This window comes from Dermacentor andersoni, chromosome 1 (genome assembly GCF_023375885.2).
Source record: "Dermacentor andersoni chromosome 1, qqDerAnde1_hic_scaffold, whole genome shotgun sequence".
NCBI lineage: Eukaryota > Metazoa > Arthropoda > Arachnida > Ixodida > Ixodidae > Dermacentor > Dermacentor andersoni.
The window spans coordinates 410,211,939-410,234,691 of NC_092814.1; the positions used below are offsets into that span (position 1 = coordinate 410,211,939).

General features: G+C 47.6%; 1 protein-coding gene across 6 annotated transcripts in view; it reads right to left on the reverse strand.

The window, feature by feature from the left end:
* Positions 1-19,286, reverse strand: part of Rel (nuclear factor NF-kappa-B family member relish) — a 417,698-nt gene extending 398,412 nt beyond the window's left edge. For all 6 annotated transcript variants that reach the window (XM_055064994.1, XM_050168416.2, XM_055064991.1 and 3 more), the window contains exon 1: positions 18,738-19,286. In XM_055064994.1, the coding sequence (XP_054920969.1) occupies positions 18,738-18,818 (81 nt within the window). In that variant the 5' untranslated portion in view covers positions 18,819-19,286. The remainder of the gene's footprint in view (positions 1-18,737) is intronic.
* Positions 19,287-22,753: the final 3,467 nt, after the last annotated feature.

The following is a 22,753-nucleotide window of genomic DNA, read 5'->3' on the forward strand; positions in this document are numbered from 1 at the left end:
TTGTAGCCTGCGCTCGGGATAGTTTGTTGTGTGGGCCGGGGAAGGTTCTACGCTCTAAGTAGAAGGACTTCACAAGATCATTGCAGCGTGTCAGGCGATCCCTACTGAGCTCTTGAGACAAAGAATTTGTGCTGCAGGCTGCAACTCTACTCTGTCTAGGTGCTTGTTCGTTAGCTCTTTCTCATAGAGGTCTTCAAGCGTGGTACAGTTGGAAAGACCTGTTATTACTACCTGATGCCTGCATTCGATGACTTGTCTTTTTTGTGTGCTGCTGATAATTCATACCGTACCATACCTTGGACACAAGCACAGCATCTGCGATTTTCTATAGTATCCACTCGTCCACCCCCATTATTTCGAGATTATTCTTTTCACCAGGTATGGAAGTTGCGTCCAGGCATTGCATAATTGTTTCACCCACGTGCTGGCTCTGCCGTCATGGGCTTACACTAGCTGAGGATTTGTGGATGTTGACTTGCGGGCATATTTTCCAGCTATGTGGATCACAATGTGCAGTCTGGGGTAGTTCTTGATTCTAGTCTTTCTTTTCTTCCGACGTCGATATGAGCTGACTTATCAGAAAGTGAGACCAGACTGGCCAAGAAAGTCTGCCGTGTTGTCGAGGGCTTGTTGCATCATTCTTGATTTCTGTACAAGATAGCTTTCCCATAGACTGTAATACACCATAGGCTGTAGTGTTTCTTGTAGTATGCCCGTGTTGTTGGTGTGTGTGGGCCTAATGTACCTCCAACTCTCACCTGGAATTTTCTGTCTTTCAGAAAGTTACTGTTTAAGTGCTCTACCAGAAATGTTTTTGCTCATCGTTCCTCTTATTAGAGCAGCATGAGGTACTGCTGTTAAAAGCCTCTTCACTCTCTTCATTCTTTCATAAGCGGCATTACACAATGTCCTGCAATAAAGTTTCTGCTGCTTATGGCCCACTCATATCTGCCAGAAGGGACAACTCTTGAAAAACTTTTTTTATGCTATGTGTGCGACGTAGTATGAGCATTCATGCCTTGACATTTATACATCTGTAGAACCAGCTTCCTGACAGAGTACTTGCTATACCTCATCATGCTTATTTGTGCAGTGCTGTTGAACTGTTGTGCAGTGCTATTGCATATTGATGCAATAAATATTTACACACTCGAATTATTACGAAAGATGGTTGTTTTACAATTCTGCCCTTTGCTTTCTATTGGTGTTAGATTTTGCATAAGCATGCCCCCCTATGCAATAGTATTTTGAAGTGTAAGGGTTCAATAAAAGGTGATGAACTAAATCTAAGTGCAAGAGCTTTTTTTCTCACCTACGACTCCCATCGAAATGCGACTTCCATGGCTGGCAAATCAACCCCTCGCCTTGTGTTAGCAGCAAATTGCTATAGCCACAGTGGCAGGTGAAGAAATTGAAGAACAATATTTCTGTCTATAATTTTTTTCTTCCCTGTATGTAAGTAAAGTTTGGAATAAGTTTGTCATTGCAAAAAAGCCCAGTTTTTGGTCTTTTATTGAATAAACCACATATTGTGTATAGTTGAAACGCAGAAATTTGTTCTAAAATCCTCGGGTGATATGTTCTTGCAAGTAGCATGGTATTTCATTACTTATAAAGATAGTAATCGCAGCGGATATCGTTATATGGGTTTACACACTAATATATGTGATCACAAACTTATTAGAAACTTACTAGAAACATGTAAGGCATGAATGTTTCTGCACACTTGATCAGCTGTGAACGTGCAAGAACTGCTTGTACTGGCTGACTTCACTGCACAGTTTTGATTAACTTTTCTTCAGCGTGTCGTTTTATACTGTTTTATCCCCACAAGAACAGGCCGTTTGCCTGCTTTTCGCATTGTTGCACGAGTTCTACATAATTGTGCAGAAGGGTACGTTGTCACTTTGCCACTAAAGCAAGCAATTTAATTAATCTACTAGCTGTACAGTTAACTACCTTGCAGAGCAAGTGTTCATACAGATGCAGTAAGGATACAGAGTCCGCAACATAGTCTATGTTTATTGGTTTCTGTGCAAGAAAAAAATTCTCCAGAGAAGAGGTGCAACTTAACGTGCATGTAATATTTTATTCAAGCCACGGATTTAATGCTATCGTAGCAAATTCATTACGATAGCCTACACTTTTGCTCTGTCAAATTTAATAAGAGGCAAGATAAGCTTTCAAGATGCATCGGGAAATTCATGCTTGAAAACCGACAAGAAAATGCAACTGAACGGTACCGCGTTCAGCGCAACGTTGAAACTTCGGGTACTTTGCTGTCTTGTCATTTGTCCTTGCCGAGATTGCAATAATTCAAGCTGCTCCGTAAGCGCGATTTTTGCATGCTACTCAACAAAAGAAAATTGTGACGACCTCGTCGTCTGCTGGGGATCGAACACCTGTTAGCACTGACAACTCGCAAAGGCGTACGAAGCAAACGTGAAAATGCACTTCATATGCTGTGTAGCGTGTGAACAAACGCATAGCAATCGGAGAATGCAATCTGCGGTACAAGTTTTTTATTCTCCCTTCGCGTACGTACCGAATTCGACGATCCACGTCTCCGCGCATTGCACTTGTCGTGCGAGACGCCATTTTCCAAAACAAACCGGCGAAATAGCTCCGTTGACAGCTCTCCGCGCAATTTCGACGGAAAATCGCAGCGATCGGTGCGACGGTGCGACTGTGCGACCAACCGGTTGGTCGCAGCCGAAAATCGGGGGGTCGGCCCTGCGACTGCGATTTTCATCGCAAACGACGGAAATCGCACTTCCGGTGCGACGAAAATCGCATCATGTGAAACAGGCTTCAGTCGTTCGCCACGAGTGGCTTTGCTAGGCGTTGCTAGGCGCGACGCCGGCTTGCCAGCGTTGCTGGAGCACATCAAGTTTTGCGCTACAATGTGGTTTACGTTTAGTACACAAATGTAGAAACGCGCACGAGAAATGAGAAAGAAATTTGTGTCAGTGATACGTGTTTTGTGTTTAACAAACAAGGAACGTGCTTACCTATCGAGTAGGTAAAATATGATTTATAAAAAAACTGACCTTCATGAACAGGTCTTGGGAGGAGTAGAAGTTGCGCATGCGTCGGCTGTTTTCACATGGTAATGTATCATCGAGGTGTTATCTGTGCACATGTCTTGGGAGGAGTTGAAGGTGCGCATGCGTTGGAGGGTATGTGTGGCAATGTAAATTTCAATAAAGTACAGTATAAAGTCCAGTGTCCGTCCGTGTCTAACGCCTTTTCCTTGTGTGCGCGTCCTTTGTGTTTCGCTGGTACCCCCTTTTTCAAGTTCATTATGCACCAACTGGCCTAAGAGCTTGCTCTAATGCATCGGGATTGGTATTGGTATGTTGGAGCAATTCTTCAATTTCATCTTGCTTATTTTTTGTGCTTTGGACGTTCAAATGAAAGATTGAAATAGGTTTTTGTAAACCCGCAGATATATTTCCAAATGAAACGTAATCATGTTATACAGATTTATCCACTAAAGCCATATCTGAACTTACACCCAATAAGAGTTTTTCTCACAAAATAAAATAAAATATTATGTTATCATCTTGCTGATATCTTAAGTGCTGAAAATATTCAGAATAGGAGATGTTTCATTGCGCCTTGCCATTACTTTCCCTCTAGTGGGCCAGATATATTTCCAACCAACCTCATTTTTCCTTTGCTTCGCAGCACTTAGTAACTGCTTACCTTGTGTTGTCAAACGGTCATTAATGAGTATAGGACGATTCTCATCAAAGCCAAGCATTCTGGTATTAATTTTTTTCCTTTCGTGATTTAGCAAGAAAACATTTCCTCTTGATGCAGTGCAGAAATCGAACAATTATCTTTTGTTCATTATGTTTCGCTGTCGGTACTTTATGCATGTATCAATATCAGAATCTGGCACTTCCTCTGCAACAAGTTCGCCAATATTCTTTATAATAGTTATTGGCTCAGCATCAAAAGGAACACCCTTGATTTCAAAGTTGTTGGAACACTGGTACGTTTCAAGCTCCTCTAGTTTTCGCGTAAGCTTAGCATTTTGCACTTTAAGGACCTTGTTTTCTGTTACAATGGCCTGGATTACTTCTTTCAATGCTCGTAAGTCCTTAATTTCCTGTCTCAGTTCTTTTAGATCTTCTAGACTTTCTTTTATCTCTCTGAGTTCATTAATTATTTCAACATGCAATTTGTCCACAGCTTTTTTTGACATGGGAGTTCTGGACTGACACTATTTCACGCTTGTAAAGTATAAATGTTTCAGATGCAGTTTCGTGCAGTCCGGCAGCAGTGTATAAATTTGAGCGGTAGGAAATCGAAAACGTATAGCGATCAGCTGCAAAGCAGATAGATATTTAGTTGTGTCCTCAAGCTGCACTGCTGCCTAACTGCAATCCTTGTCCTCGACCCGCCGCCTTTTAAGCCATCCGTGCTGTCCTGCTGCCCTCTTGTGGTAGGGAAGGCGCCAAGGGAACCAAGTAGGTGTCCGATAAGCGATACAAGGCTAGGGCGATGTAGCTCCGCAATCCTGTAGGCATCACACCACTGTTTCACGGGCGGCAAATCCAGCGATGAATGCGATCAGCTGCGAAGCAGATAGATATTTAGTTGTGTGCTCAAGATGCACTGCTGCCTAACAGCCTACCGACCCGATTAAATCGTTAGATCCCCTGGGAGAGAGCCCTCGTTCTGCCAGAAACAAGAGCAACTACGCGCTGAAGGATATTTCCCCAATAAGTTGGCCGTCCCGAACAGTGCTCTTCAAGCGATCGAATGACTGAGGCTCTAGGAGAACGTCGTTTGCAAGCACGCATTGCCTATGACACTCACTTTCCTCGTGTGTCTTCGCATATGCCTTGTTCTATGGACTGAACCCATGTGGCTCCGAAAATTGGTCCTTTCTTGGCGACACCAGAGCACAAGGAAAGTAATATACGGTTCCTTTGGAGGGACAGCAGCCATTCGCGCAAGACGACTTCGCCGTTGGTGCGGTGAGCATAGAACATTTCTTGCTTGAAGTGGCGGTGGCAGCCTTTCGTTGCTGCGTCCATTGGCTGAAAGTACCTCTTCGAGTGAAAGTAATCACCTTGCATGTTTATAGCATTTTCACACACATCCTTGGTTTTTGCCACCCAAAAGCTTACAGTGGCTGTGTGCAGGGGAAACCAGTCAGCGGGATCCATAGACATGCAAGGACCCTCACCAAGGAATGGCTGGTCTGTCTCGGTCGTGCAGCTCCTCCTTAAGAAACAGGCTTCATCGTAGTGTGGTTCTTCGAACGTGTTCGGTGAGGCTGTTGACTTCAAAGCCATTGACGAGAGTGCCTCGCTTGCGTCTGCTTGCAGCAGTCTTCTTGAGCGTCCGGTCTGCTTGGTCTCCTTCGTTAGCCTCACTGGTCGGGCTCTTGTCGCTGGCAAAATAGCTAGTAAGCTTAGGCATTTTTCTGAAGTGTCGCTAAGGTGTTTTTTTTGTTCGCTGTTGCCAAATGGCGCTTTTGAGCGCCAGACAGCTCCTTTTTCTTTGGCATGGTACAGTCACAATGGCTGCAAGCCAAGTTTACGAAGCCATAAGTTATGAAGTGCGTTTTTATAGAATTACTTTTTATTAAGCGCGACAAAGAAAAATATTCTCAAGACAATTTCATGAGTTACAGTAAGGTAATTTAACAAGAAAGCTGACTTTGGCGATAAACTCGCCGACGCGAGTTTATCCGGGTTTCTGCCTGTCTACCAACTACTCTCTCGACATGATCCGGATCTGTCTACAATATTGAAGGAAGTTCACAAAATAAGACGATACAGCAGGAATTCAGTTTACAATAAGATCTCTAGGTCATAATTGTTCACATATCTTCAGAACGAGATCCATCCTCCAAGTCCTCATTCAATTTAATTAGAGCGAAGCTCTCTCAGTCCAATGAAAGGAGGCCGACAGTCTCCGAAGACGGCGAAAATAGAGCAGAAAATGTCGAAGCTTGGCGAAACCTACCGCTCTGAATGAGGTAATTAGAAAAGCTCGTACCTATAATCACATCTGATGCTTAGGCATAAAACTATTTGATAATGACGGAAGCAACACAAGAGCAAACGCACGCATTCAGTCACTGCGTAATATATTCGTAATAAAAGTGTTCAAATGCTAATCCACTGAATATTATTTTAATGTTCCCGAGGGTCTCGCAGGGAAGTGGGTTGTGCCTCAATCTTCGTAAAATAACGAAAATATCAGCTGTGCAACTCTCACTGGAAACGTGCACACTGTACTTTAAGCGTTTGAGTTATTCGACATCAAATATAATAAGTGCGCTTCCAGTTGTTTCTAATACTGATATCACATATAATTTTTGAAGCTTTTACCTTTAACGTAATTGTTCTGCGGAAGCCCGCAAGGTGGAGAGAAGTAATTAATTAAGGGGAAAATGTGAGATACTGAGGTTTGTTTTTCGAGGAACCCGTATGGGTTTCCTTTGTAGCAATTGCTACGATTGGTTGGATGTCTCATTTTCTTTTACCTTTAAAGTCAGCAGATGATCCTATTGTCCTCTAGTAACTAGACAACAACGAGTGCAAAGAACAGGGAAGGGTTCAGGGCATGAAGGTTTCACTGGTCGCGCACACACACGAGATTTACCGTCGCATTCAAGAACGATCCTTAAATTTACCCTAGACTTGACGAAAAATTCACTTATCAAAGTACAGAAAAAGTATAAGTTCGGGACGAGCTTCAGAAATTGCACTTAAGGCGCACTTACGAAAGGGTCACTTACGAAAGGCTACAAAAGTTTTCATTCTTGTTTTGTTAACTGAAGCGCGAATGAATGATTGTAGCGTTAACCTAACGCTGTGCGTAAATGTCTACAGGCTTTACAAAGTAACATTGCGCAATAAGCTAAATAAATATTGCAACCGGTAGTCGGCCTATAGTTTTTCCTGTGGCCACAAGTAGCATCCGTTAAACTGCTCTGTCGATACTTTGCCGTCTTTGTTGTTTGTGTACCTCGTGCGTGGCTTTGTTCGCGCTTCTTTTCTGCTGTTTTGTGCGCCCTGCGTCCGTCCACCGTGTGCGGCCTATTATGCGGGACGAGGCTGTGGAACATTCACAAGATCGCCAGTGACGAAACGTCTCTGCGCCGTCGAATCGCAGCGTCACGAGCAGCGGCGGCGGCACGCACAGGCTCGGTGGTCAAGCCTCTTGTGGCCGGCCGTTGCAGGGTGGATCAACTCGCACGCAGTTACTGCCTACAGTCAGCGGTTAGGAAAACTGCTAGCATAGACGCACATCAGGGCTGGCCTAATGTGCTGATTCCAATCACTACCGCGTCCGAGCGGCGTTTTGTCTGCGCCAGTGTCGACCGGTCGTGAGCAGTGGATTATAGGGGATCGAGTGTAAGGAACCAGCCTTCTTTTTTTTTCGCACGCGCTACGTGTAATTGCACCGTCGGATGGCTGTACACTGTCTAACGGCTTGGATTAGCCTTGCAGTATAGTGTTCGCCAGCTGTAGCAGAGCTTGCAGATTTATGCCGTCGTTTGAGTATCAAATGACGCATAAAGTTGTCGAGGAAGGTTGTTACATTGGAGGTATCGGTGTCCAGAAATTCTAGTCAGTCACTGCAGGATCTTCTATTTGGTCTACATGTCGAACGGTGCAAGCCTCTTGTAGCATCTTTTACAGTGCGCTGAAAAACGTAAATTATCTCTAGTATTACTATTGGTGCCTTCCTGCGTTGATGTAACTGTAAGTGAATGAAGCCTCCAACAGAGCTGCACGAAATGCCCCAACATTCCACACCGAAGACGTCGATGGTTTCATACACCTCTTTTGTAACTGGCGAAATCCTGTGCACCAACCTTTTTACACCTGAGGAGATGCGGGGTGAAGAGACGACCGTTGTTCAACAGCCCGTAAGAAGACAGCCAGCTCCCTGATGTCTTGAAAGCGAGAGCAGCACGCGGCTTGTTGTACTCGCTTCTTCTGGAGGCTTTCGACACAGCTTTTCTCTCGAGATTGCGCTGCCGAATGAGCAGCCTATCGACACTTGCGCTTATCGCCATGCAACCATGTTGAACGAAAGGGCACGTGCTCCGATAAGGGGCTCTTCCTTCCACTGTCTGGCGATTGACATTGGTGCAGGGTGGGGTAAAAAAAAGGTAGCTGTTTCACCCCAAAGGCGAAGCATCGGTTGCGATAGCAAATTAGCAGGCATCCCTACGAAGCAATGATAGAAGCTTTTATCGGCCGTATAAACTTGTAAACGTTGGCTTGCTAACTAAATTAACAAGCATGGTGACAGCGTGCACAGCAAACATGAACACATCGTACATGATCGCGGACACTCGCTGTCGAAACGCTAGCGTGAGGAAACGTGGTAGCAGCAGTGAGCGAAGTGACCTTCGTGCTGTCTTCTAAAAGGACTTCTTCTTGGGCAAGTTGGTGCTCAGATTTCCTAGGTATACTTTTTGGCGCAAAATACATTTCTTGAAAATGGACAGAAGAAAGGAAGGAAGTGTTGGCGCTTCATTGTCTTCCTTTCTTCTGTCCAAGAGATGTATTTTGCGCCACCTAGGAAATTCGTTCTGTCTGTCGCTTCAACGCAAACTGAGCGCCGAGAACACAGCACGCACAAAGCTACGAGCCACCCACGCACCTAGACTCTGCCGCCAACGCATATCGCTCTCAAGATACAGCAGCTCGACCGCGCACAGCCGCCACATTGCGCAATTCGCCTTTTTTTCATTTTCCTGTGCTACCCACACGCCGCTGGAAAAGTTTTGGAAGGGTGCCGGGGCTTTCGCCGGTTGATTTGCGTACCGGCGGCCACCTTGAGTGCGCATCAGTTGTGCGTTTCGTGGATCGCGAATCATTATTAATGGCTTCTCCGGGGCAGAATGTCGTTCCCTGAAGCCATGAAGCACTCAATGACTACTGGGCGAGCAGGCCTGAGTGCGCTGTTCTACAAACAGTGTGCGCGAAAAAGGCACGCTGAGCTCCCTTTGTTGTCGCCGATTTCTGCACTTGCGAGCTCGAGTTTTGTATTCTTTTTAAGTCTTACTTTGACATTTCGCATATTCTAGAAAGCGGTGCACTTGTTTACATGGATATCTGCAGACGCACATCGCTGTTAGCGTCAAATATTGAGGCAAAGCTGCCTCGCTGACATAAAATAATGTCAACGCGTAGCAAAACATACATATCTGCGCATATGTGCCGTGTTGTTCCACCACGAGACGACTCATCATGAGCGGCCGAACCACTTAAACACGGCAACTGTGATCCATATAACATATAACGGGCTGTTAATTTATTTCTCGTTCTCGCTTTTCTTTCACTCCATCATATTTACTGCTTGCGCGTGCCATAAAACATTATTAGAGAAAACTGTGCTCGCGTAAATTAAGGGCTCATTTATAGGCCGTGTTGTTCTTTCGCGAAAACGCGGATACCATCACTGACACCGTCGATATAACTGATCGAGACGGTTGTTTATTGCTGTATACCAACTCCACCGTTCCTCGTTTCTTGTTCGACGCAGAGGTAAACAGCACCTCTCTGGAATGGAGAAATGTGTCAGCATACCAAGTATACAGACCCATCCATCTAAATAGCGAATGCGACCAGCAGTTTACGGGTACGTTGATGTACAGATGTTGGCACAGCGCTGTGTCGCCGCCTGCCGCTTATTGTGTACGCGCCGTACGAAGTTTAGTTGATTTCAAATCGGTAAGGACATAACTGAACTATAAAATCAGTTTCCTTCGTCCTAACTGCTTACATTTCAGTTCAAGTATCGGGCGCACGAACACTACGGCGCCAGAGTTCCTTGAACAGGGTCACCATTGGCACAATTGTGCCAATGTTTGCACATGGAGTTTAAACTTGATGTGCACGGCTTGTGCGTTTCAACTTCGACGGTATGTTTGGACTAACTTTGAGGGTGAGCAATTATATAAACGAGCGAAGGCACTGTAGCTACATCGCGTTGTCAGTTCGATGGCCGATCGCGCAGCTGCAGGGCTCGGTCGAACGATGGCCGGCAGACTGATTTTGTCGGTGCCGTTGACAAGAAGGCCCGTCGCAGTGCGACAACTCGCGCTCGTCGGTTGCGTTGGTTGCGTCAAATGCTTTGAGGGACGCACTGTACTGAATAGTCAGTCAATCGTTGACGTGAGCGTATTGTCAGTCTCGTATGGACCCAGTGTTACCACGTCTTAAACGAGTACGTCAAGTCAGGCACGCCCTGCCACCACCAGCAAATGAGGACCGACGCTGCAAGAAGACTTGATTAGCAACGTGATTTTTTTTAAGTGTCACCCAAATGTAACGCACGGGTTTTTCGTTAAATTTGCCAGCTATCAATGAAAGGCGGCCACTACCTGGCTCACAGTGCAGTCCGAACCACTTGGACGAAGCCTTGGCCGCTTTATGTTTTAAAGTGGAGTTGCAGTCTTACGCTGCGTACGTTTTCGGCTCCGCAACGACGTCGAGATGCCAGTGGAGTTTCAAAGCGGTACATGGCACGACGAGTGTTTCCAGTGGCGTGCGTCTGAGGGCTTATTTTTTTCTTTTTTCGGGGGACCTTCCGGCGGGTGGCGTCACGCGCGACCCTTTCAAACGCGACTAATGCGCATGCGCCGTCGCGCCATGAAAAAGGTGGATTGCAGCTGGAAGCTCGCAACGTTGGTTGCCTCGCGCGCGGCGGCTTCCTCCTTCTTGGCTTCAGCGCGGACGAGCCGCCCGATCTCCCCTTACGGGCGCGCGGCGTTGTCGCCCTTGGACACGGAACAGCACGGCGACGGCAGAAATGCGCTTGTCCATGAAATTGCTATCGCAATAAAAGAGCTATAAGTCTCTGTTAGCTACTCAAAGGTAAAGAAAAGCGCTACGCGCGAGTAGCGGTAGGGCTGTTACCCAATTGGCACCTTATTCTCATGATCATCAGAATCACTCTGTGTGCATATAGAAGCAACTGCGGCTGCGATATGCAGACGTGTACACCTTACGCGCTCCAGACCGCACTGACGGGTGTTGCATACTATGCATGCCGCATAATGGTGCGCGTGGACTCTTTTCGCTCAGCAAAGCAGTGAAGGTTCAGAAGCGTGCAGCCGCGATCGTTACTCGCATGATTTTGACCGTTTGCCAAAGCATGGACAATGGTGTTTGGCCACCGTAATCGTTAACGACAAAGATCGTGCCATTTAGAACGGCATATCCCGGGGACTTTGGCGGATCGTCGGGGAGCACCTGCAGCAGCATGCGCTCACAAATGCTTACTGTGTACACGATAAATTGAGCTTTCCCCTGTCTGCCTCGCGCTGTCGCAGTGCCAAGCTGCTGTAGCTGTCGCTCGCCCCTTTGATGGAATGCTGTTTACTAACCGGAGGGGCCCAACTCACAGAGCTGTTGGTTCGATAAGTGCCCTTTGCCATTTGCTGGCCGTCTTCGCTAATAATTCCTCCAGCATCGGAATTGGCTGTCTCTGATGAACAATCCTACATAGCGTAAGAGCTTTTTTTTTGTGAACATTGACCCATCTTTTGCGCGCCGAGGAGAACACGGTGACGTCAACAACGGCTTGTCACATCACAGAGCTGCAGCCATCGAGTCACTACATATACGCAGCAGCACACGCTTGAAATACAAAGGCCTGATCAAGCCTATCAGTTTTTGTCGTTGCCGGTACATTCGGCTATGGGTTACATATGGCGAAAATGTCCGGAGCCCTGTAGTATGCAAGTGTGAAAACATTGCGGACGGTGTGCCTTCTTTCTGTGGTAAAACAAGATAATTTACCTGGCCGAGTAGCTGTTTGCTGTGCATGTAACTTCAAGGGAATAAACATACCCTCATAGCACCGGCGCTCTTATATATGACTAAGCTATCTTTTAATTCTGCACGCACCGCTGCCCAACGCGACCGCGAAGAGCAGATGCGGAGCAGCGTCCCCCCAAGCGAACGAATGGTTCGGTTCACGTTTCGATGATCGTGCCCTGCGACGTTCCATCAGTAGCTGGTTGCGTATCGATGCCACCATACAGTGAAACGCAAATTGTGTTATTGTTTAATTTTGTGCTTTCGTATGTCGCTCGTAGTACATTGGTACGACCGGGCCACGAACCCTAAATATTCCTTTGCCCGTGTTAGTTGTTCGTAAGATCATATGCCACACTAAATCTTGATGATAACGTTAGTGGAGGCAGCCCGACGACCGGCAAATAAAACTTACGAGCTTTGTGAATTCGTCCCCCTGTTCAGCGAAAAAAGCGTCACACATCGGCTCTGCATGAGCCGGGTCGTGTTAGTCGTGTATAAGGGACGTTCGTTTTGTACCATTCGGCGCCCATCGCGTATGCAAACCGCTGCAGGCGGGGATCGAACCAGCGGTCTCGGCACCACAACAGCCCTTGCACTGAGCCACATCGCAGCGGGCGAATATTATTTTAATACTGCTATTTTTTACGTATGTTTGCGAAATTTAAACAACTTCATGACAAAATTTCGCATGATAAAATTTTTCCAGAACTCCTGTAGCATTCGCCGTGAGTGTGCCGCGTGTTCTAACTTCTCGCATCAGAAATAAATAAATACAAAAAAGCGAGCGTAATCATAGACGTATTCTGCGCCACAGTGTATTTGCCGCTCGGCCAACAGGAGTTGGAAAAAAAGAAATCTGCGAAAACCAGAACTTAGCCATGCCTAAGCCACGCATATAAAACGACCTAGAGCATAAGACGAAAACACGATAAAACAGAGATGTGCACTGCTAACACTGCCCGCAATGTATTTTTGTAGTCGCCGTCCCAGAATTACTTGAACAATCGAACGAATTGTTGCTGTACCCCGCTGCATGATACATTTCCCGCTTCGTGGTTTTTTTGTTTCTCGGCCAGTGTGCTACTCGAAAGGCGAGAGCTCTCGGCGACGCGCCTCGGTTTACAAAGTGTGAACGGAAAAGCAAGTAGAATACCGCGGGCCATTCGGCTGACTCCGTGACGTCAGAGCGAGTATAGAAACAAGTCTCGCACGTTGCAGAGCGGCTGCAGCGTTTGGCGTCGCGGGGATTCATGAGGACGTCATGGGAAAATTTGTCTGGTTTGATGCCTCATTCGCGGCTTTTGGTTTTCCGACATTGCCTGTGGCCTGTAGGTAGCACGATTCTTGTCCTTGAGCCGGAATACTCCAAGAGGCGGACATTACGAGTACAAAAACAACAACAAAACATATATTGAACTAAATAACAAAAAAAAAACACTAATTAGCTCCTTTATTAATTACTTCAAGGCACATATTGTAACTTACGAATCGCAGCCAATGATTTTGCAAAACGCATCCACTTGAAATGAATTTCCAGGAGGACACCAGTTTCGACATATTATTTCCCAAATTATGGGACGAAATACATGGGTGCGTTTCAGTTACTTTTGTGCTTAAATTTTTTATTTAGTAAAACACCTTACAGGCCCTGTCGGGCATTAAGTAAGGGGGGAAATGTAACAATGGCATTATGAAACATCGTTCCAGCGCACAATTGAACACGGACGAGAAGAGATGAACAACACAAACGCCGGTAAAACGTCGACAAGGGTCGAGGAAGCGTTTGCACACGTAAGAGAAGGGGAGACAGGGCCCAATGTACTAGAAAATATATCGCTAAGTATGGACAGCTGGGGCGCTATAACGTAAAGCTATTCCAAACTTTTTTATTACACTTCTGCAATCAGCCCTCCGCGATTGGTCAAAATCTTTTTTGAACCACTCCCATCTCGCCTGTCTGTCACGCGACGTCACGAAAAACGGCGATAGCTCCCCATTTGATATGACGTGAACACACTGATTATGCATGATTGGAGCGAACAAAAGAAATAAAAAGTTATTTCTGATTCGACGCCTTTTCGGCATTAACCCTCGGGTGTCGGTCAAAAATTTTCGGGCTGCACCCACTTCACCTGCCTGTCACGCTACGTCATAAAACCAAGAAAACTCAGCGCGTCAAAGTGACGTGTACGTTTTAAAGATGCATTAATATGCCGAACAAAACAGAATTTTTTTCTGAATAGCCGCAGACTGCCCTGTTCCGAAAGGAATAAAAGATGGCTGCCGCAGATCGCGCAGGCACTGGCTACTCGCACCTGCCGGAGAGCATGGGTTTATTTGCGTACAATAAGCCTTTTTGCGTGGCCGTGTAACGTTTTCAAGCACTTTTGGCAAGTTTACGACCTAGCTCTGCCAACTCTTATTTGCCGAGGATCCGTTTTAGCAGCATTCTTGACCTTCCGTTGCGTGACACCGCGATTTTCGACCAGCCACCTCAAGCCAAGTAAGGGCAAGCGGACCAATCGCAGACGCCGGCACCACCCTCTGCATCCGGTTATCGATTTTCAGTGCCCTGGCTCGGCCCCATCCAAACTCTCTCCACTTGAGCGTGCTCCTCGCCTTTTGTCAGCCAATTAGATAAGACAAGCCGTTCACTGTAGGCAATGCTATTCGTTTTGAAAGCAAACAGAAGTGACCTCCTATAAACAAGGAGAGCGTTTGATTGGTCTGTCCAGACAACCCTGCGGATCACCCTGCGGATGCTAGAGTCGGCGCTTACGCAAATTTGACGTCAGGAGATTGGAATAAAAACAAATTGGAATAGTTTTACCTTATAGGGCCCCTAGACTAGTCGGTTGTGATTGGCATTATCGAACATCGTTCCAGCGCACGGTTGAACACGGACGAGAAGAGCAGGACAACACAAACGCCGGGGCGGCGTTTGTGTTGTCCTTCTCGTCCGTGTTCAACTGTGCGCTGCGTGGGAACTTGAGGGATGGCAAACCACGGTATACTTGTTGTAATGCGGCCTTTGAGTCCGTAAGGACAACCACATTCTGTGGAGGCAAAGTCTTTAATTTGCGCAAATCACTAGCCATCGTGAAAGAACTCAACAACAAAGGCTTCACAGTAAAGTTTCAGTGGATTCTCTCCCACATTGGTATCTCAGGAAACGAAAAAGCTGATGCGCTTGCATACGCAGCGCTCTATCATCCTCCCAAAATCAAGGCTCCAAAGAGTAATCAAGTGCAAAAATCGGACATTGGAAATCACTTTGCGTCGCTTTGGGTTCCACCGCATATGCCCTACGTAACCAAGAGATTGCACCGAGAGGAAGCCACACTTCTATATCGAATAAGGACAGGATCTGCTAATACACCGGCCTGGTTATTTAAAACGGGGCGAATCAATTCTCCGAACTGTACGGCATGCAACGAGACAGGAGACATTGAGCACTTTTTGTGGTCCTGCCAGAAATTCCAAGATGAAAGAGACACTCTCCTGAAGAATCTGCAAAACAAGGACCTTCTGCATGCGCGCCTGCACCACCTTATATTTCCCGAGGGATCAGTTATAGCGCGCAAAGAAACTTCACGTCTCCTCATCGAATTCTTAAGAGAGACTGGTTTGATGGACATAAGGTGAAACCCTTCAGCGGTATTGTGCGAGACGCTCAGGCGGAGCAATTGCCGGCCTTGTTCGCCAGGCTAAACCCGCCTGTTGCTACAATTCACCACCACCACCACCACCAACTGTGGGCTGGAACGATCTTCGATAATGCCAATCACAACCACCTAGCCCAACTGTCCATACTTAATGTAACCGTGAGCTGTTGAGTACAATGAAAACAACTCAAAAATAATTCTAAGACAGCTGTACAGTGGCTGAGCTAAAAAAACTAAACAAAGCACAGAATGCTCAAGCATAACAAAATAATAAGAGGAAGGAGATTAAGTAAAAATGCATAATAGAGCGTTTCTTTTTAGAAGTAAGTGGAAAAACAGTGCCTTTTACGGCGTGTTTCAGGCGCATATGTCCTAACGGGTGTCACTCTGGAAATTCATTCCAAGTGGATACGTCTTCCAAGCTCACCGGTCACAATTCGTGAATTGAAATATATGCCGTAAGTTAATTATTTTGAAGTTACTTTTGAATTTTTAGTTAGTTCAAGATGTGTTTCGATTTCTCGTGCGAATAATTTACTCCTCTCTGAATAATCCAGCTCAAAGACTAGACCTATGTTATCTGCGACAGGTGACTTAAACAAAAACAAAAAAAGAAATCCTGAAAACATAGAAATGATCATCCAATATATGCGCGCACCCAGCGGCAAATTAAAATCGAACTTTGAAATTCAAATAGAGACACAAATTTGTTTAGGCGCTAAATTGGCAAAGCTTGTCTTTCGTAAGTGCTCTTCGCCGTTGGTCAGCCAGCTTCGCTAATGATATGTCCAGCATCAGGATTGGCTGAAATGTTCTCCTACAATGAAACTGTTCGTCACAGAATGTGACAGCCAATCGTTATGCTGACATCTATTCGCTAAGGCGATCGGCCAATGGCGAAAGACACTGATGAAACAAACGTTTTGTGAATTAGGCCCCAGGGTTACTGGGCTCGAGGTGTGTGACGTGCTAGGGCTGTTGATTTAATCTTTGTGGTGAGGTAAAATGGACCTTCCTTTGGCGGGGAAAACCAACGGCGTGCCGCTATGTTCCAGTTTGTAGGAATGCTCGAACAGCGTAAATTTTCTCCAAGCGTTCCCCCTGTTTCTGTTCATCAACATCAATGTTGAGTCCGGACTCTTCAATCAACAAACACGGAGACTAACATCAATTTGATTTCCCTGGAAATGTGCAGCTCTTCATTATTGCAATGGTGTATCTAGAGTTGATCTAGGCGTGCTTTCGCTACAAGAACGTGCCCATATACGAAGCAGCGAGGTGTCTTTTATGCCCTCGCTCCCACTGTCCCACCACAAGATGCAAATCCGACCAGGCCAGTGTCGGAACCTCTTCCAGCGAGTTCTACTTTCAGTCTGTGCTGAATTATATCTTGTTTGTGCCACTGAGTCAGCAGTTTGTCTTTCTTAATTATCATACTAAGGGTAGTCTATATGTTATGTTTACTGTTTGTAGTACAAAAGGGGGCTGTATTTTAGTTTCCGCGCATGGACATGTGTTCTCTAAAAAAAGCTTCGCTTGATTTTTGTGGCGTAATAAAAGAAATGAAACAAGTGCAATGAGCAGTGGAATTCGCGACTCGAGGCTCTGCCGGGTCTTTGTATTCCTGTGATTGTTTCCAAACACTTCATAGCGGCAAATAATGGCATGCCTCGTTATTAACTTGAAAAGCTTTGTTTTCATAAAATGAAAAGCCAGCTTTGTTGCAGCGGCATCTTTTATTACAAGCATATGTAGGAAATAACTTGAATGTTATATCCAATATTTTTGTTCGTTCTAAGTGTGCACATCATAAATGTGAGCTCTAACAACATAGACAATTTTCGCCATTACCAATGGAAAAAAAGGTGTGTTTCATTGTATTCCTTCTAAACAATGCAATAAAGCTACATCCACGACGATCTCAACATTTTATTTCTCCCCACGTTTCCTTCTCGAAAGCATGTGCACATGTTAAGTCGAATAACACGTATAATGATCAAATTGGAGGCCGGTAGAACAGCAAGAAAAAATTCCACGCAGGTGAAACCATTTCGGATTGTGAGAAACTTTCTGCATTTACTAAATGAATTTCCACCACAGAAATTACAACAATAAGATGTGTTTTTACTCACTGTCCTCGTGAAAAAGGAGAACAAGAAAACAGGACAAAATATATATACGCACACCGTGCCGATGTTCGCGCTTGAGTTTTCGGCGCGCCCATTTCGGGCGAAATGCAAGCATGCAGGTGCACCAGGAATTGGATGCGCATTAAAGAATATGTGCACGGTCAAAATGAGTCCCGAGTCCCCCACCCCCTCATAAATATATCGTGGTTGTGGCACGAAGAACCCCGTAGTTTTCAGTGTAAGATGCATTCACGATCGTACGGCGTTTGCAAACTCACGAAATGCACTTGCAGGAACACTGCTGAGCACAGCGATAGTTGGCGCATTGGATTTCGTGGCATTTGTACTCTTCCCCTCTAATATGGCCATTGATTTGCATTAACGTCTTTTGTACCTCTGAAATTTTTTTTCTTTGCTGGCGACCCCTGGAATTTACTCGGAAAAGGCCTAAGTCTATGCGAGCAGGTTGAACTGTGAACGAGGCCTAGCGACCAAACCGCGGGTATTTATGCGCGTTCAGTTTTGTCTGCGCGGTGGGTCGTATAGATGGTTGGGCAAAATTTTCACACTCAACAAATGGACAATGTTATAAAATTTCGGAAAGGGAAATGACATTCGTAAAGATTAAAAACAAAGAGAAAACACTGCAGAATTAAAATTAACTGATTTAGTGTTTCGCTGGTCAAAAACCTCGGCGTTGAAGCAAGGAGCGTGACTGCAGCACGCTTGTTACTCCAAACCATCCAGTCGCAATAACGTGCATATAAGGGCAACATAATACGCCGGCCGCGTTCCCGAATCCGTCCGTTGAGCGCAGGCGTTCGTGATCGCGCATATGTATTTACACACGTGGGCCTTTCGACAGCTGAAGGGGCTCGGCGCGAGCTGTCGCCGTTGTACGAATTCCCACAAAAGACAGCCATTTCCAAAATGAAGGAGACTTCCGGAGAGATGTCAGAAAGCTTCTCTGAGAGATGCACTTGGCGCGATGAGCGTTGGCGTCAACCAGGGAAGCCACCCTCCTGCTTTTGGCCCGAAATTGCCCTCGGTGGGCCTCGGGGAACCGTCTGTTCGCGCGATATATTCGGAACGAGCCGCTTGACGCGCAGCAGTGCATCGCGCGTGCCTACCTCGTAGTACGACCAGTCGTCCATCGCCGCCGCTTCGCAGAATGAGGATGAGATCCAGCCGTAATCCACCAGTAGAGACATTCCAGGCTCGACGGGCAGATCCGAAGGCGCACCTGCGGTTCGAGTAGCGCGCGAGCTGCCGAGGCTTTGCGAGGTGAGTTTCACACGACGGTGTCCTCCGCGGATCGGTTCAGTGCGGTCCTGCTGCGCGACGCGGACACGAGGCTCAGCTGGCCCGGCGAGCCCTCCTTGTGACGACGACCGGCCGAGGTTCCCGAGGTGGTCGGCGCGATTGCACCACGCGAGTCCAGACTTGGCGTCGAAGAGGCGGCCGGCGCCAGCTTCTTCTCTCTTGGCGCCGAGGATTTGGGAGGGTTGTGCGAAAAGACCCCTATTCCTGGGCCCAAAGCGGGTGTACGAGAAGCGGGTGATGGGACACGACGGGTCAAAGCGCTGGGAACTGGTGCCGCGCCGACGTCGTGTGAGCGCGATCGACCGAGTAACTCTGAAGAGCCGCGAGGCACCGACGCCTCCCTCGAAGTCTTTGCGGAAGCTGGCGGCGAGGATGCTGGGCCAGTCCTGGAAGACGACGCGTCGTCGACGACGCTGAGGTCATGACGGGCAATACCGCGCCGTCGATCGTCGTCCTGCTGCGGGGGACTGCTGTACGCGCGGCATCGCACGCGGTTACGAGCGTTCTCTGTGTGTGTTCGCTTGTGTCAACGCGCTATCGTCGGACGTTTACGTAGAGACTGATCAGGAAAGGGGATCGAGCAGTGGACATCGCCTAGACAGTGCCCCCCCCCCCGCCTCTCTCTCGCAGCGTCGGAACCGAACCCGCGCGCGTCTGTTTTTTCCAGAAACCGCGTCGACGCAGGAATATCCGTGAATGAACCACAGTTGCCTCTTCTCTCGCCAGCGCTTCTTGGGTCCGATTGAGTCACACGCGCGACGCCCTCACCTCCCTTCTTTCTTTTGCAATTTGCCGCCGGCGCTCCTCGCACCTCCTCCTCTCCGCTGGCCCCTAGTGCGGTGAGAGTTCTCCGGAGAGGCAGCACGCGCGAACGAAAGTCGTGCAGGTCGGCTTCGCCGCTGCGGCCGGCAACGGTTTCAAATTTTCACCGGTGCACCAGGCGTCTCCGGAACCGGTTTATCCCAGGTTTCCACCCTTTCAGTTGACTCTCTTCTGGGCTGCGTTCGCTCTCTCGGCGCAACTTCGCGCCGCCGCTGCCTCTCGCGCTCCATCGGTGACGTAGAGCTAAATGTCCCCACGCCCTCGAACTTGGCTCGGATACGAAATGGGGTTTTTACGCGCTGCCGAAGTGTTACGCCCGCTTCCATCTCCCTCCTCCACTCTGGCGACGACGCCGCGGGATGTCAGCGCTACGTAGCTGCCGCGCGTTGCCGTCGCGTCCGCCGCGGTCAGCGCGTCCGATTTGAATGGCGGCGTTGGGAAACCAGGCGTGGGACGCCGGGAGGGAGTCGCTCACTGACGAGGCGTGGAATCACTGTGTCGGGTCGCGGCTTGGGGCAAAGCGGGTCTCTCTCGCCGCCCATTAAAGCTCTTCCTCTGGCGCCTACTGCCTGGCAGAAGACGCACGTGCGGTGCGGGGACGACTTCTGGTGGAAAGCCCCGTCGCGGAAACGAGGATACGCTAGCTGGTTGGCCCGCTTTCGAATGTGTCACCGTTGTAGGACCTCGCTCTCAACTTAGATGTGTCATCGGGCCTTTTGGGGACGCGGACAGGCTTTTCCAGAGCGGAAGCGACACGACGCCTTCTCCCGGTGTGCATGTGGTGGGAGGCTTCCGTTCCAGCTAGAGGCACCCTCATCTTGGCTGCAATCTCTCATTAATCGCTGCTCCGCGTGACCCCCTCGCCCGATGTCTCAGTCATCTGTCTAACCTTTCGTTGATAAGGGAAATCCGAAGAGATCCTGATCGGATCTCGTGGCTCTCCTTCTGCCGAAACGGACGACTTCACCATAACAACAAAAGCGTGGGACGTTCGACCTGGCAATAGAAACCAAGGCAGAACGGGATGTCGAAAGTGCGGTCAGGCCAGGATGCCCCCTTTTTATACTCGGGGTTTGTTTTTAGAATTTTATGCAGTAAATATCTGCAGATATAGTAAATATTTCCGGCCCGCGGCTGCCTGTTCGCATTTACGAGTCGCACAGTAATTCCAAAGTCGGACATTCAACAAGGGGCGTGTATTCGGAATGACTTACCGAAATGCAGAACTGGGTCCGTATTGATAAAATGCTCAGGCGCTATTATTGTTCGTAGGACCAAATTACAGCCAATTCCGATGCTGGACATATTACTGAAAGCAACTCGCCGAGAGGAACTTACGAACCAATGTGAATTCGGATCCTGGATCGTAAGGCGCTGGTCTTCGTTTCACCTGCGACAGTATGCGACTTGAGCTGAGACAAGCCGATATTACGAACCTGAGGACCTGCACACGGTTACCGTCAAAACGCTTTATATGTGGTATTGGAGCATTGAATTTTGGCTGTTTAATGGCCCGAGCCACCGCGAAAGACGCCAAAGAGAGTCTCATTGTAATGTGTAAAAAAAACGAAGGAGCAAGTTTCAAAAACGAACTCTTGTCATGTGTGGGTTTTGTCATGTCTCTCTCTTTTTCTCTCTTTCTCACACACACACACACACACACACACACACACACACACACACACACACACACACACACACGCACACGCACGCACGCACGCGCACACACACACGCGCGCGCACACACACACACACGTTTTCCTTGTAAGCCTCACAATGACGTCAGGCGGATCCAGCCGACGGTGTTCTCTGCTTTTGAAAAAATATCAGACTTTTTCACGGCAAGGATTATTACAACGACGCAAAGCGGGTCTCGCGGCACGTGTGGCCAGCGTATCCAGCTTTTCTGGACACAAGGGTTTAGTTCGCGTGAGTGCCACCACGTGGCGTACTCACCTTAAACTTTTCAAACTTCCCGCGGTGACGCGTGATGACGTCAACCAAACAAAAATAAAAATAATAAAAGCTATCCCTGCGCATTGAGCTTCGCCACAATGCTTGTCTCGCCGGCGTTATCAGTGTTCTTGATAAAGCGTATTCGCTCGTCGCCTGGAAATTACTCGTCATCCTAAGAGCGTTTAGTCGCGACGAGCAATGGTTGATTCTGGGCTTTTGATGCGGTTCTTTTTTTTTCTTGTTGTTTTTTTCTTTTCCTTTTTTTTTTTTCATTCTACGGAGTAAAGAAGCTAGCCTAACCATCAGAAGCACTTGGGGGAGCCTTTCTTCAGTCGGCACACATTGTTAAGGTCCGAACATCGCAAAGTGTCTACTATAGACGCCGTCGTGGGCGGATTTTGATTTTCCCCTATCAAATTCGTTAAGGTGCACACAATTATTTCACTAGCGACTTTGCAATGCGCACTCATGGGCTACCGCCGAAGCTGCAAATCTATATGTGCCGAACTATTAAGACACATACATGGATATGTTGGTTTTTCATCTTGACACAGAAGTCACGACACAAGAGTTGAGCAAACTGTCCCTGTGTCGTCACAGGGTGTGAGACCGGGCTAGTTGGTATTCCATGCTAAAGTGACTAGCGCAAGAGGGGACACGGGACACTAAAGAGGCGACAAGGATAAGCGTAAACTTCCAACTGGGCGCTTGTCCTTGTCCACTCTTGCGCTAGTCACTTCAGCCTGTGTCTTCGTCCGTTAGCATGCTATGGCCGAAGCTGCTTGCAATATTACGTCACATTTACTGGCCACCAGGCCAGGTACAGTCGCGGTCAAAAATACGCGGCCCACGGCTCCAGTCGGCGGAGCGGCCGCGAGCCGCACCGCGGCGCTCGCGTCGGCGCTGCGAGAGTTTGCGCTCTGACGACAGGTATCTCCCTACGTATCGTCCGTATCCGTTACGTATCCGCCCGTTACGTATCGTCCGTTACGTATCCGCCCGAGAGCGAGGGAGATACCTGTCGTCAGAGCGCAAACTCTCGCAG